Source organism: Corvus brachyrhynchos, unplaced genomic scaffold, assembly GCF_000691975.1.
Source record: "Corvus brachyrhynchos isolate BGI_N302 unplaced genomic scaffold, ASM69197v1 scaffold14, whole genome shotgun sequence".
Taxonomy (NCBI): domain Eukaryota; kingdom Metazoa; phylum Chordata; class Aves; order Passeriformes; family Corvidae; genus Corvus; species Corvus brachyrhynchos.
In genome coordinates this window covers 22,257,215-22,273,278 of record NW_008239110.1, presented here as the reverse complement: position 1 = coordinate 22,273,278, position 16,064 = coordinate 22,257,215, and the positions used below count along the sequence as shown (strand labels likewise).

Genomic DNA, 16,064 nt, shown 5'->3' with positions numbered 1-16,064 from the left:
CTTGCATCATTACTTTTTACTTGGAAAGATTAAGCTGACAAGTCATTCAGAAACAAACCTCCAGAAAACAGTGCAACTTAGACCATTTTAGCCCTCTCAATTTATCCATTCATGCTTAAAAATACATGCAAGACATTCATGGCTTTTCTGCTCTGTCTTTGAAGAGCTGCATCTTAATACAAACAAAAGGAAGGTCAAACTCCTCCTGCATGGCCTGTTCTCCAACATACTCCTCCGTCACCTTGAGACTACTTTTCAAATTATTGCATTTAGTTCAACCCAGTCCCTTTGAGGCACCTTTTTTTGGTTCAGGTACAAACAGACCTTCTTCCATTGCAGGGAGTCAATGCCCAGTTTTCTCTAAGGCTTGATGGAGCCCTCAGCTCATGGTGGATACTCAGATAGGTGTGTTCATCTGCACAACAAATTTAGGACTATAGCCTCCATGCTGTTTTGGTCAATTAAAAGGCAATCTTGAATCTAAGACAACCCTCTCTGTCCAAAGAATAATAGAAATCAAAATAATTACATGTAAAAATGAATGTGCAAGTGCCCCTCCTTTACACAAGCACCTTTCCTGTGCCACTGCACAGCCCACTTCCCTTGCAGTCTGACTCCATTCCCCATCGTCCTCCAGCAGTTAGGTGCTGGGTAAGAAGGAGGTAATGAAAATTCATAAAACTTGAGTTCCTCCTCTCACAATGACCCTTTGGCTCATACAGGACCTGTGCAGACAAACAGCTCTTAGCCTGTTGTCCACAAATACAGGGTGGCTGTATCTTTCCAATCTTAACTGGCTTTATGCTCAAGTTAATATGTTGAAAAATTCTTAGCATCAGCGTTAACTGCTAAACTGTTGTTGAGGTTTATCCCAGCAGGCAGCTACACACCACACAGCCATAAGATCACTCCCTCTCAGTAGGACGGGGGAGAGAATTGAAGAATAGGTAAAACCGGTGGGTTGGGATAAAGACAGTTAAATAGGACAGAAATGGAAAGGGAAAATAATAATAATAATAATAGTAATAAAAAATATACAAAACAAGTTGTGCAATTGCTCACCACCTGCTGACTGATGCCCAGCTAGTCCATGAGCAGCAGGCTTCCACCCCCCACAGACAGCTTCCTCCTGGTTTTATTGTTCCGAATGACACCATATGCTATGGAATGTCCATCCTGTTGGTCAGTTGGAGTCAGCTGTCCTGGCCGTGTCTCCTCCCAGCTTCTTGTGCACCCCTAGCCTACTTTTATATTTTAAACTGAGTGAGGAAACAATTTTCATGAAACTCATCTCCAAAGCTTCTTAAGACAGTTAAACTACTTTAATTATACAAAATATAATCATCTGGGTTTGACTATTTTAATGCAAATCCTGACAATTTTTATTTTCACAGAGAAAAATAAAAATGGAAAATTCAAAAAATACAAAATGTTCATTTGTTTTGAATATAAAATATCAGTGTGAACAAATATTGCCAAATGTAATGCCATAATTTTGACCAATACATACTGGACCAAATATTATTTTGTGGAGGAAAACTGAAAATCAATAAATTTTCGAATGGCTTTGAGAACCAGATTTTGGATAAAAGAGAATGAAGTAGGAAAAAAAAAAAAGGAAAATTTAGCATTCAGTGGACGCTCAGACAGTGTAATTTACATGTATAGGAGACAGAGAGAAGTCATTAAAGGAAAAGCAAATTATGGGATGGTGTAAGTCAAAATCTCTTCCTTGAGAACTTTAATTAGCTACCCTCATCATTGCTTTTCTCTTGTAGGCTCTTCTGCCCCATCTCATTCAATTTACACCAGTCTAGTTCAGCACCTAAATTCAGGGATAAATTATATGTTTTAATAAATACGCCCATTCTCTGACAGGCTCGGTTTACAGCCTGTCACTCTTTATGATGTCACAAAACTTAGGCCAGCTTTGATGGAAGATTCACTCACTTTACCACAGCCCTGATTAATCTGTCTTGGAAGCATGATTTGAGGAAAGCTCCTTGTGATTTTAGAAATACAGTAAGAATTTTATTTCAAACATTTATTTTTAAGGATTATTTTATTTGATTAACTATAGCAGTACATACTGTTGCGCACAGCATGATTTATATGGTGGGTCTGAAATTACATTTATTGTGTACTGTCCATGCAGTTTCAGCTTTCAATGTACCACAGGCTGTCATTTGTAGGTTTAATAGTTCATTCATATGTGTAGGACACTTCATATTCCTCAGCAATCATCCCGTGATGTCTTTAAGGTCTGGAAAACATCACTATATCAGCTTACTCTTGATTTATATTTTCAAGGCTGTCACCACAACAAGGTCTAGGATGTGGTTCATTTATTTGCCAACTGAAAGCTGACATTCTTGAACAATGTTCCTGGGGAAAGGGTGAAAAATATTTAGAACTGAGTGTGTGCAAAGTTTTTCAAAGGATAGCATTATCTTCAGCCCTGATCTTTGCGGCCATCTTCTCTATTGTTACCAATTTTTCTACATCATTTGTGACTACTGGTTCTGGTGCATTTTCCTCTATCGATTTTACCAATGCTATAAAGCATGTCATGTTCCTACTCCTACTCAGAACTCCCACAGCCATTTAGCCATTGTCTCGCCCACTGTAATAGGAATTCAGAATGAGTCAGTTTTCGGCTCAAAACCACAAACTTTTCTGAAGTCGCTGCATGCCAGGAAACAAAGCTTCATCCTGAGCATACAATTTTTTTCTTACATACATAGACATTCAGAGTGCATTTTGTTTGAAATGGCCCAGGCTGCAGGATGAATCAGTGTGTGAGTGTGTCTGGCATTTCCTGCTCAGGCTGGGCAGGTGAAGGACACCCTCCCTACACAGCAGATCCTGTCCCAGGCAAAGGTCCCAGTCTCCAAAGCCAGTATCAGCCATAATGTCAGAACAGGGATGCTGGAGCAGGTCTCACAGGCTATGGTAGCAGTTTCCCATTTAAAAGGTATTAATAATACATGGGCTGAAAATCTTCAGAAGACAAATAATGAATTAAGCAATAAATCTCTTGTCATCTTCCTTTTTGTTTCTGGCTGCCATTCTCTCACGTAATCTATCTAATCACATTAAAAACATTTGGGTCTAGTGATTACACATTACCATTTTCTTTACTATAATAACAATTAAGGGTGTAGTTTTAATGTCTTGTATGAAGAATGCTTCAGCTTTTTTCCAAACAACATGAAAATAGCAAAAGCCTTATGAACTGCTTATGAGCCACAACTTGTTAATAGTTGCTGTGACTCTTTGACATGTCACTTAATCTCCCCTTCTTATTTTCCTTTTAATAATAACTCATCTTTGTCTTACAGAGTTTGATATTAAGACTAAATAGAAATGTTTGAACAGCACTTTTAGTATGGCAAGAGCCACCAAAAAAATGAGTGCATGTTTTGAATGAAAAATACATTATTATATAATAAAATTATATTAATATAAGCTTTAACAATTATGAAATAAAACATGTACTATTCAAATACTATGAAGTGAATATTGAAGTAAATGAAACAGAACATTTGTACCGAACTGCTGTTAATTTAAAAATTAGCATGATTTGTAAATAGGCTTCCTTCAAGGTTGTATTTCTATAAAATACATTACAAAAATGTTGCTCAACTTTTAAATTAATAGCAGTTTACTTATAGTCCTTTAAGTGTCTTTTAATTTCTTTATTCTCAAACCACAGGCAATTGTTAGAACCTTTACAAGATCTGAAAGGAGCAATATCTGAATATAAACCAACTTTAATCTCTTCTGGTTTAAAGCACTATGTTGGGAAAGCCTTTAAAGAAATAGAATTCATTAGCTTAAGTTGCAACTACAATATAAACAGGCATATATTAAATACTATAATCATCATGTCCTTGCCATTACCTTTATGTTCATACTTACAATAAGGCAAATTTACAGTTCCACAAAAATTGCAGGCATCTCAAAGCCTTGAAGCACTTGCAATGTTAATCTAAATTTGGAGCAAGATGATGTAAGAGCTGACTTCCTGGAATCTTGGTGAGGGGTGATGCCTGTGGAGAGCAGGTGTGGGTGCGGTAAGGCCATGGGGCCAGGGAAGTGGGGTAGTGCTTTGGTGGTGCTGCAGCAGCAGGGAACACTGCTGGTCACTGCCTGGCTGGAGGAGATGGGAGCTGCTTATGTTGCTTTCTTAACAAAGCATGGCCAGCTTGCATATGTTGCGGATAGGAGGAGGAAGTCCCCACACCATGCCCAAAGGGGAAGGGAGGTGAGAAAAGAGCATGAGCTGTCTGCTGCTTCCTTCTCCATGCTTAGCATTATGCCCCTACTGATTGGGAATGACTCCATTACAGGTGTCAACGAATGAAATCGAGGTCTTATTAGAAGGAACCACTCAAAGTTTAAATGCAAGGACAAAGTAAACATGTGCAGCCACTAAGCCTTTTATCCTAAAACTTCATTTGTTCCTTTGTCCATAACAAGTTAAATCAAATGTGTCACAAATTGCAAGGCTTCTTACTTACTTGGCCCATTGGCATGAGACACTGGAGAAGTCTGGCATAGGACTAATTATTAGTTGCAAAAACTTAGACTGCTTTTAGAATAGTTTTAGGATAGGGGAGAAATATGTGGGGAGAAAATGTTGAAAGGAGAAAGGCATCAGTTGGAAACCTTCGCTTACAAGAGCTTTGTTGCTTAAACTTTGAAAATACTTTTAAAATATATCATCCTCCCATTTTGTCTTTGTTCATCGTTTCTTCACCTCTTCTTCATGTATCCAATCCTTATTACACATCCCTGCCTATGCCTCTTCACAGCTTCTTCTCACAACAGAGAGATACTTTATAGACAGTGCCACTGACTTATTTGAATTTCAGGTAATAGAAGCAAATAACATTTTAGTGGCAGAGAAATGAGTCCAGAACACTTACAGCTTATGCTTTTACATATTGCTATACTGCAGTTTTAAGAATGATGGGCTATAATTACTTTAAAATACAATTTCCACTTTGAACATCCTAGAAAAATGCTGTCAACTAGGTGAACTCTTGGCTCTTGACCTCTGTTCTATGCACACTTGTGAAGAGCCATCTGGGAAGCTTGTACGTATTGTTATTTTTCCTGCATGTGCATATGATTACTGACACCAAGGAGTACATAGGAGTGACCTTTTAATGCTCCTATGCTAGGCAAACTGTATTTCATTTTTAATTTAATATGAAATAGGGTTTAATAATAATCTCGGAATGAATTTAGGAAAGAATATAAAGTCTTAACGATGAGAAATCATTCACTGAAAACCATTCAGATAACATATCGTTTTATCAACTCTGGTAATTTTACTACTATGCAAATAAGGAATTTGCATGATGATGTGTTTTTCTGAAAAATTATTTGTAGCACACAGTCATAAAAACATACCTACACACAAGTCCTTATATTAATTCAATTGAAGTCTTTATTTGTGACATTGCTGTTCATTTTAAAGGTATAGGAAGTCTCTTAAATACCTATGAGTCCTTCTTAATATTTTTGGCGTGTCCAGTGAAAAATTTAAGACTGCATCAACCAAAAATGCTATAAAATATTCCACTGAAAATATTCAATCTAGCACTTCAAAACATATCCTCCTCATAAAAATGGGCTGCTAATGGGATCACAAAGTCCTGAATTAGAGCCAGAAATAAAATCAGACTAATCTAATAACTTCTTCATTAAAATTTTAACAAAAGACAAATTAATTTAGTTAAATTAAATATGCGCATAGTCTAGGGTAAGAAACTTCAGAAAGCTCCCTTCACTTTGTTCTGTAAACTGAATGGAAATTTCAGACATCCAAAATATCTGACATTGGAAGGGACCACTGGAAATCTTCCTGTCCAACCTCCCTTCTCAGAGCTCAGAGCTGGATCCTCTACACCAGGTTGCCTGGGGCTGTGTTCAGATAGTTTTTGAGTTTCTCCAAGGAGGGGAATTTCATAACCTCTTTGGGCAATCTGTTCCAGTTGCCATCACAGTAAGAGTTTCCTGATGATCAGGCAGAACCTCCTGTGTTCCAGTTTGTGCCCATTGCCTCTGATTCCGAGTATGGCTGAGAAGAGTCTGCCTCCATTTTCTTTGGGCCTTCCCATCAGGTATTTATACATATTAACAAGATCCCCCTGAGTCTGCTCTTCTTTCTCCAGGCTGAACAGTCCCTCAGCTTCTCCCCTGTGGCGGATGCTCCAGTCCTTTAATCATTGTTGTGGCCTTGACTGGACTCATTCCACTAAGTACACATCTTTCATGCCCTGAGAACCCAGCTTGTTGTAATGTCATGCTGACTGTACTCATCTTGTCCTTCAGGTGTCTGAAAATGGTTTCCAGGTAGATTTGGTTCATCATCTTCCTCGAGCCTGAGCTGACACTGACTACTTCAGGTTCCCCAGATGCCCCTTCTTGCCCTTCTTAAAGACAGAAATGACACTTGCTCTCTTTCAGCCCTCACGAGCTCCCCCAGTGGCTTTGACCTTTCAAAGATGATTGAGAGTGTTCTCACAGTGACATCAGCCAGCTCAGCACTCTTAAGCATGTTCCATCAGGTTCCACAGACTTGCCTATGCCCAGTTGGCTCAAATGTTCCCTAACCTGATTCTCCTTCACCAAAAGTACACCTTCTATGCTCTAGACTTTCCAGCTTGCCTCAGGGGCCTGGAATAACTGAAAGGCAGTTTTACCAGTAAAAATTTACATGAAAAAGGGTCTGAGCATCTCAGCTTTTCCATATCCTTTGTCACCATGTCTCAACATTGATCTGACCAGCCCTAGAGAGCATGGAGAGGGTGATGTATGAGCAGTAGTAATAAGGAATTGGTTGTGTGTTGATGTGCAACCTGAACAACCCTTTTATATCCATATGGAGTCTCTCTCAATACTTCCTCCATTGTGTCAGTGATGCCCTGGCTCTGGGGGAGGTGAATCATGGATGCTAGTGATCCCTTTTTCCTCTTGCTCCTTGTTCTTCCCTTTTCTCAACTCATCCTTAAACTGTTTTCCACAGCTGGCTGCCTACAAAAATAGTTAAGAGGAAAATTCTTCTGGGTAACCTGTGGACACATGTATTTGTACAAGATTTTAGCTGCCTTGAAGGATTGTTTCCTTTTATTAAGGTGGAAAACAGCTCTTGTGGGAAAACTAGAATTTTGCACATGTAATTAGGAAGGTATAATACTGTATTTCTGGAGATGCGCAGTCAAGAGCTGGGAGATTTTGGCACTTACTGAAACAAATAGCTTCTGAACATCTGAAATTGCTCCTGAATATATTTTGATTACAGTGTGAGTATGGAAATAAAAGAGTCCCTTGAGAGAGAAAAGGTCTGGAATCAAATATTAATGTTGTTTGGCTGGGAACTGGTTATCTCCCAAGACAGAGTTGTTAGGTTTCTCATTGATAAACATTTCTATTGGCTTGAGGAAAGAGCCAGAGTCTGCAAACAGGGTGCTGAGCCCTGTTTTAGGCAGAAAAAATAGTTGTTCCCACACCAGTCAGTGACAAACTCCCTTACAGCCTCCAAGATGATTTTGGATTTTGATCCGAGACCCTTTGCATTTTGCCATGCTATTGACTCCTCCTCTTGACTCTGCAGGCATCACTGGTGTACACTACAATTCCAGATTCTGGCACTGCCCATCAGTTGAGATATCCCTAATACCAGTATCAGGTCTGCTAGCAGAGCGACAGGAACTGTTTTTTTGCACTGGCTTATGAAGTTCAAGAGGAGCTGGACCTACAACCAGAACTCTTTTCTTCTTCTTTTTAAAGGGGTTATGAAACTTTGTTGTTATTTTCTGAACAGAAATAGAAGTTTTTCTCTCAATTTTGTGCCTTGTGATGAATTGTGGATTTTGTGCCTTGTGACTGATTTTGTGGATGTAGTCAATACTTTGCTATACCCTTGCTAATTCTGCCAGCTGCATCACAAGTGTTTTGATAACTGCATTTTTTTGTTGTTGCTCAAGCCCACTTTTAGGGCCAAGATTTTTAATATTTTATTAAAAAATAAACACACTGTTACTGACAAAAAGCTGTAAATGGGAAGCCAGATGCCCTTGAAGTTTCAGCACTGTCCCCCAAACTGCACACTCTATTTTTTACATTCATAAATTTTAGAACAATCTGATGATTTTTGAATCTTTGGCACTGACAAGGCTGGAATTACATTAGTCTTTTAGAGCTCTGGGAATTTTATGAATGTTCTCAAACTGCAAAACAGTTCCCCCATCCATAATGTGAGTACAGTTCATAAAAGAAAAAAAAAATCCATTAACATTAATGAGGCAGTTAAATATAAAAAATAAAGCCCCAGTATAAGAAAATCTCTAAAAATTATATAGCTGGTTTTTAATGCTACTAGTCACTCAGCCACTGTTTATGGAAATTCAGTGTTCTTTTGTAAAGCTAGAATCAGAGCACTGCAGAATAAACCAAAGATGAACCTTGGCCTCTGTTCCCTCAAAGCTGTCTTTATAGGCAAAAACAAACAAACAAACAAACAAAACCCACAAAAAACCACACACACAAAACCCAAACAAAACAAAAAGAAAGGGTTTGACCTTTAATTAACTTCAGCAGTTTCTCTCTTCACAAAAGCGAATGGATTATCCAATATTTTGCTCAGCTTCTTCATCCATCAGAGACAAATCTGCCTTCCACTTCTTAAACATTTTTGGGAAATGTTATGGGGAGATAATGTAAAAATTAGAGAACACTTCATTGACACCACTTTCTGCACTCTTAATACAAAGCATATCCTCTGATACAGCCAGCAATTAAATGGTCTCAAAACTTACAGCACTCTGACTCTCTGGATCACTTGTTTACCTATATCCATCTCTATAAGTAGCACAGTGAGGCTTATAAAGTTCATCCAGGTTAGTAACAGACATAAAGTCAAGCACACAGGAAAATTACAAAAGGGCTAGGGCAGAGTTCAGAGCCAACTGAAATGACTTTGCCTTTGAGAAACAAGGCATGCATATCTAATAGTAAAAATAGGATAGCCTAGCAAAATGAAATATGTATAGGTATATGTATGCAGTCTCATGCTAATAATTAATTTGTCTTGCAAAGGGTAAGCACTGTTCAAAAGTACTTTGAAAAAATTACTAACAACGTCAGATAGAGGTTGCTGTCAAATAGAATAGAACTAACTGTGATTGAGGTCTGTAGCAGTAATTGATACAAACATTGACATTAATGCTAAGATACTTACATGGAAGAATTCAGCACCTCATAAACCTCTTTCCATGCAAAAACTGACCTTTTAAGCTAATGACAGTGTTGCTTGTCTCTTGCATGGGAACTCAGCACGGCCAGCACTGCTTTCTACCCAACTGCTAGAATGAACCCCTTTTCATCCTTTTTCTATATCTTTTTAGGACAGTTGTAGCTCATGATAATGATTAAAAAAACCAAAATGGAAAAGCATTACATCTTTAATCAACAAAATGTCCTTTCCTGAGTCTTGTCTGAATAGTTTGTGCTAGAAATTGGATGAGATCACTGCAAATCAGTATAATAAAATGATGTTGACCAGTTCCTTTGTACAAAATGAAGAAATAAAGAGCTTTTCTGTTAACTTTATATTTTTATTGATAGATACCATATTTGAGACCACACACATTACCATTATATATGAGAAAAAACATAGCTCTTTCAACAGACAAAAGTTAAAGTGCAGTTGATTCATTGGCTCCTTTAAGAGGACTGGCATCTGGACCACATGCACTTCAAAGTCAAATGCTGTACTGAGATGTGCTGCTTTGAAGTACAGCTGCTGATCCAGACAAATTTTGGAGCCTAAACCAGCATATGAATCTGCTGTACTCTGAAAAAAAAATCCATTTCAGATGCCAGTTTTAACTCAGTTTAGAAAATTGCTGTCTGGATCGGCTGAACTTCAAAGCCGAACATCGCAGTGCTGCATTTCCCTTTGAAGTACAGCTAATCCAGATAGTGGATTTTCTCTCCCTCCTTTTTTTTTTAAGTAGTTAAAATTGGCATCTGACCTTACTAGTATTTCTTTTTACCATCTGCACATTCTTCTTCCCTTCTCCCTTATTTCCTCATCTTTTGACCTCTGAAAAATACAGCAAGATTCACTATCTTGTTAGCTCCTGCATTACCAAAGCTACTATAAAGGGGCTGGTTGGGGGGACAGCCTATATCAAGTTACATAATGGACAGTGGCCAATTACTGCACATGGTTTGTCATAAAGTTTGTTAAATAATACTTCATTTTATCATCCAAGAAAAACAAAGCTCAAGGCAAATCCCTTGTAAATGTTCACATTCAAAGCATTTGTAACAACATTCTCATGGTTCCCCTAGCTCATATTAACGACCATTAGCACTGGTTTAAAAAGTAGCTGAGCTTGATAGCATTTCAACTTTAAGATATTTTCAGTTATTTTTTCACAGAAAGATCTCCTTCACAGGCTAGTCAGGAAAGCCTTAAGGAAATCGTTTTACTAGAGAAAGAATGAGATTACTACAAGCAGAATTTGCACAGCTTCTGGCAAGGGGAACCAAGGGTAAATGCAGTGCCCTCACCAGGACATGCTCCCATATTATACATACATAAGGGATGCTGCTGTTTGCAACTGAATTACAAGACAAATCTTGAAGAAATGTTGCACCCTGTTCAAACGACAAAAACAAAGCAAAAAACCCCCACCCAAATACATGCATACCCAAATACAAAAGGCCAATTTAATGACAGCATCTCTCATTTGCTGAGAAATGACTCTGAGAGAGAAAGGACTGGACAAGGACCAGCATTTTATTTACAGAGATCATGAGACATGTCACTTGGGCGATCTGTTCTTGTCAGGCAGTCTTTAATTAGAAAATTCCTAGAGAGAACTCATGCTCCCACTAGGTGCTTATTAAAAACTAAAGACAAAAGGAGTTAGTAGAAAAGCTCAAGGAATGGACAGAGAACTCAGGTTACACTGAAAGGCAAGAGTCAGCTGCTGCTAGCATAGGAAGAGGCACTCAGGATGGGATGCTGGATTTTGAATGAAAAACTCTCAGTGCTGTTATTAGTGAGTATTTTTAGCATTAAAAAATCTAATTGGATATATATAAATATTTTAAGCTTGTTTAAAAGACATTTTAATGTTTGCTTACAGTAATACTCCCCAGCTTAATGTAAAACTTGCTATAAAATATTCAGCAGCCTTTTTATAACTAGTCTTGAAAACAATTTAAAGTCTTAGTGTTTTATTTTTAATTATTTTTAAGTCCACGTACTTTAGTCCTCAGATAAAGGGAGCAGGGGTTTTCAATTCTAATTGATATTATATTCTGAATTCTTTTTCAGACAGTTTGGTGGATTGTGTATGGAGAGCAGAGAAAGGAATTTTCTTAGCTCCTAATTCCCTCAATTTCTGTGATTTTTTTCATGGTAGCATTTACTGCCTTTTTAGAGAGCAGGTCTGTGCTTAAGAGGAAGTTTAACATGACACAGCAAACATCATTTTTATCTTCTGCTGGGGATCTGGGGGTAGGACTGTAACCCTGCATTTGCTAAAAGATAGCCTCATTCCAGTAGGATTTTTGATTTCTATCATCTGTGATCAAGAACTGCATTGCACACTGAGAGTTTGAAACATCTCTCAGATTCTCTTAAAACTATAACCATAACTAGTTTTATATGCATTAAAAAATACTATAAATGGCACTAATCTGTAGCCTCTCTGCTTTGTAGCTGGTGTGGCTGGGACTGAACTTGTATTTGTTTATTGATACCTTCCACTGGTATGAAGATGACAATGCTTACATTTATACACGGATTATGCTGGGAGTAAGTATGAGATTGATTGTTAAAGGGCTTCGCAAGAAGAATGTATTCATAGTCTGATTTTATTTACCTCCTTCATAAAACTTTTGATGCTTCAATAGTAATTTTCCCATATAAGAGTATTATATTAATATAGTATTTTCTCTCTTTTGCTCTTCCTATACCAAGCTTGTAATTTAATTTCTTTATGCTGTTGTATGTACAGTCAACCCTGGCTTGGGCAAGAGCTTCTGCAACGTGCCTTAATTTTAACTGCATGCTAATCCTGTTACCAGTCTGTAGAAACCTTATTTCATTCTTAAGAGGAGCAAGCATTGTAAGTACCATTTCTCAAATAGCCATATTATCCTCTTTTTTATTTCCGTAGTTCAGCAGTATTATCCATATCAAACATTTTCCAAGGAATTTTAATTTTTGATAGAGAAGCCTGTACACTATTGCCTAGTTATTACCATTTAAATTGTCAGTATTCATGACTGAAGAGAAACAAATGACTTGTTTAACACAGTGCTCTAAATGCAACACTGATTTTGGCAGCTGCTGCATAGCATGGTGTCATGAAGAGAAAAGTGAGAAGCTACAGAAAAAAGGGACATAATAATACGACTTGGCCAAATGGAGAAAATTCATATCCATCATGTGTATTCTCTGTAGCTGCAAAGTGAAAGTTGAAGAAGTAAAATGTTCAAAAGATAATAACGAACGTGTTTAAACACTTCTGTCTGAATGGCCACCATTCAGGTCCTCATTCAAGGTAAATGCATTTTTGTAACAGTGGTCATCTGCTCAGAGGTGTTTACATGAACCTTGGAATCATGAATAGGAAGTACTTAAGGCATTAGCTCTATTAGCTAAAACTTCAACTTGCATTGAATTATTATAGGCAGACCAATTCCAATACCACATGTTTGGGTAAAAAATCACTGATCACTTCATGACTCCAAGAACAACAGGAATTTAGAAATAGAAAGATACAGTTTTTTTATAGTAAGCTGGTTCTTGTTTCAGTTCTGCCTTTTTTTTGTTTCCTTGATTTTTAGGCTTAGATGTTAAGCAGTTCTTAGGCTAGGAATGAACACATATAATTTTTTGAGTTCAGGAGTTGTACTTTCACAAAAAGAAAAGAAAAGACGTCTTGGCCATCTGAATCAGTTTGTGAATTAGCACAGAATATATGCATGCCCACTTAGATGCTGAGTAAGAACTCAGAGAAATGGAACTCTTCTCACAGATAATATTTTGCTCTTCTGGACAATATTCTGCTCTTGAGGAGCATGGTACAGAGCAACTTGACTGGCTCCAGCATGGCCAGCACCGGGCTGGATCCTGTGACTTTCCAAGGAGGTGCCGTGTATTGACATCGCACCCTGTGGTGCTCCAGATTTTTGGAAGACTTATTTGCTGGGAAACAACGTGGATACATGCCAGCATCTTTGTCATGGCACCGTGCCACGTCATGTGAGCAATCCAGACACCCACACCACCGCTCAGAGACTGAATTCTGTCCATGAGTGCTGTCTGGGTTCCAGCAGAGCATGTTGGTTTTGGCTCAGTGCAGCCGGCCCCTGGCCCCAGGCTGGCTCTGCGCAGGGGCACCCAGCTGGCCATGAGCGCACCACTGCCGAGCCCTTCCAATAATGGGAGCACAGCTCAGTAACACATCAGCATGCAGCCACCTGAGGTCTAGACAGCTTCACCCTCCTGGGGTGTGCATTTCCTGAAAGCAGACAAAATGTTTTCATTGCAAGCTGGCTTTGCCAGCACTTCAGATGTGCTCATGCAGCTAAAGCTAAGCTTGCAAGGCGGTGGTGGCCCAGCCTGGTGTCCTTATACCAGCAAATAAGTTCATGTCAGCTCAGATAAACCACTTACAAATCACAGCTAAGTGTAGCAGAGCTTTATCAAACCCTTTTTTGAGCCCCTATATAGGCTGAATAGCTTCAGAAACCCTGGAGTGTCACTCAGAAAAGTACCTGAGCCCCAAAACTAACCCAAAGCTTCCAATGAATTCCTTCAGCATTCCATTTTCAAATGTACTGAACTCTTCTCCTCTCCAAAATGTGAGTTGTAAACACCAATAGGAATGTTATAAAACAAGTTCTGCTTTTTCACCAAGTACTGTGGAGGAGCACTGAGGAGACAGCTTGACAAAAACATCACATTTCACAAGATGGTTGCCTATGGAATAGCGTTAAATGCAAGTAAGCTTTTTTTTTGTTTTATTTTTTTCTTCTTTGCCTTTGAACTGTTTTGAATTTCACAGTGATTCTGCCTAGTGCTGTAATCCCCATCAGCTCTGAGATGTGATATTTTAGTGCAATCATTTGTTGACTGCAGTTTTAAATATGTGTAGGAGTCCCATCTGATTAACCATTTGTAATCATTTTTGCTTGAGAAGAGTTTGACTGTTAACGCGCTAAACTTTCCATCTGAATAGTAAACACCAGTTGCCACTTAGTTAATCTGACCAATTTTGTGCTCTTAAAATTTAGTGTAAATAACTTTCATTGAATCCCTGAGGGTAAATATTTTGGGAGATGACACAGCGTTACTATCTGATTCTGTAAGGAAATGATGCTTATGAGCCATACCACACATCTTCCCAACAATACATCTTCACTAATTTTTCAACCAGGTAATATATTTAATCTGAATTTGAGAGAGGCAGGTGTCTCAAAAACAATGGATTCCTAAATATTTATTTTAAGGAGGTGACTATTTAGTAGTCACCTACTTAAATCATTAAGTCATTAGTAAGAAATTAATGGCCTCCTTGAGGGAAAAACAGCATCTTGAGATCAAAATTTATCTGTTCTGCTGGTCCTAGTGGCTTACTGAGGTGTTTGTTCACCTGGCTGGGGAAAAGACATGGCACCTTCCTGTTCTCTAAATAGTAAAAGGACCTGGAGAAGACTGAAGTTTGTAGGAATTCAGAGGATGTGAGGGAAACAGGAGATAGCTTGAGGAAAAGAGATGTACGGAGAGGAATGAACAAAAGCCACTGTGAAGAAGGACACGAGCACACAGAGATGGATAGATAGTTCTCTGAGAAAATGTGAAGGAGATAGAGGAATTAATCAGGGCTATTTGCAAGCACAAGACATTGCAGGGTACCAGTTCTACCCCCAGGCTGTCAGGGTGGATTCTGGTCCCAGTATCTTTTTCAGCCTGCATGAGGGAGTTGCTTTTGCGTGTATAGGCTGTTAATGTCCTCATGCAATGAGACAAGAATATGAAGTCAGGATTGCCAACAAGAACCAATAGGTAATGTTTGTCTTCTGTATGTCATGCTAAAGAATTCAGGGGGGGAAGGCTACAGGATGCAAACGTGCATCTTATATTGTATTATGGTGAATTACTTATCTGTCATGTCCACTCATTCATCAGAGTTCAGTTTCACCAGAGAACAGATTCCTACAGAGTGCAACATTGCTTCTTTAATTCAGAAATCAACCCAGGAATATAAATTAACCAACTTTGCTTTGTGCATAATAGGTCATGCTCCAAAAAGAAGTCAAAACTGCACAGTCAAACCTTTTATGTTTTTGGTTTTCAGATTAGTATTAAAGTGTTTGCTAGTGCATTAAAGTGGACAGGTTGGGAAGTGCAAGTCTATCAGAAAAGTGATTACTTTAACGGCTTCACTAATTTCAAGGAAAAAGACACAGAAGCCGATGTGAAATGACAGAAAGCATCATCATAAAATTCTCATTTAAATCACTCTCTAGAGTGAAATCAAGGGTTCATTTTTGAGTAGTTATTTGGGTTGGTTGATTTTTTTCCCTAAAATATAAAATGGAAAAATAGGTGATGAGATATTTGAGAAAGAAAACACAATATGGGGAAGTCCAATGAACAAAGCATGGCAACATATGAATTCCTGCTTCCTTAACAGTCAAGTGAGAAACATCTTTCATATTTCGAAAAACACTACATCACTGTAGAGTCAGACTTGCATAAAGAATGGCCAGAAACTCAATTGCCTGAAATTAAATTTTAAGTTCATAAAAATATAAAATCTACAGAACATATTGTGTTGGGGTCCCTCCCCTGCCGTGTAGCCCTGGGAGAGGGGCCCTGAGGGCACAGACACGGGGCTTCCCTGCCCCTGCTCAGCCTCGTTCCCATTGGTTGGTTTGTGTTCCCTGCGCGGGCAGAAGGACCCTTGGTCCCGTGACTGGAACAGTTCCTGGGCAGAGCTCCGGCCATGCGGCTGGAG

At 38.6% G+C, this 16,064-nt stretch overlaps 1 protein-coding gene across 1 annotated transcript in view; it reads left to right on the top strand.

The window, feature by feature from the left end:
* The first annotated feature begins 10,969 nt into the window (after window positions 1-10,969).
* NOX3 (NADPH oxidase 3) overlaps window positions 10,970-16,064 on the top strand; it is a 41,386-nt gene continuing 36,291 nt past the window's right edge. The window contains exons 1-4 of the mRNA XM_008637891.2: window positions 10,970-11,087; window positions 11,753-11,848; window positions 12,051-12,161; window positions 13,962-14,046. Coding sequence (XP_008636113.1) covers window positions 11,043-11,087; window positions 11,753-11,848; window positions 12,051-12,161; window positions 13,962-14,046 — 337 coding nt within the window. The 5' untranslated portion in view covers window positions 10,970-11,042. The remainder of the gene's footprint in view (window positions 11,088-11,752; window positions 11,849-12,050; window positions 12,162-13,961; window positions 14,047-16,064) is intronic.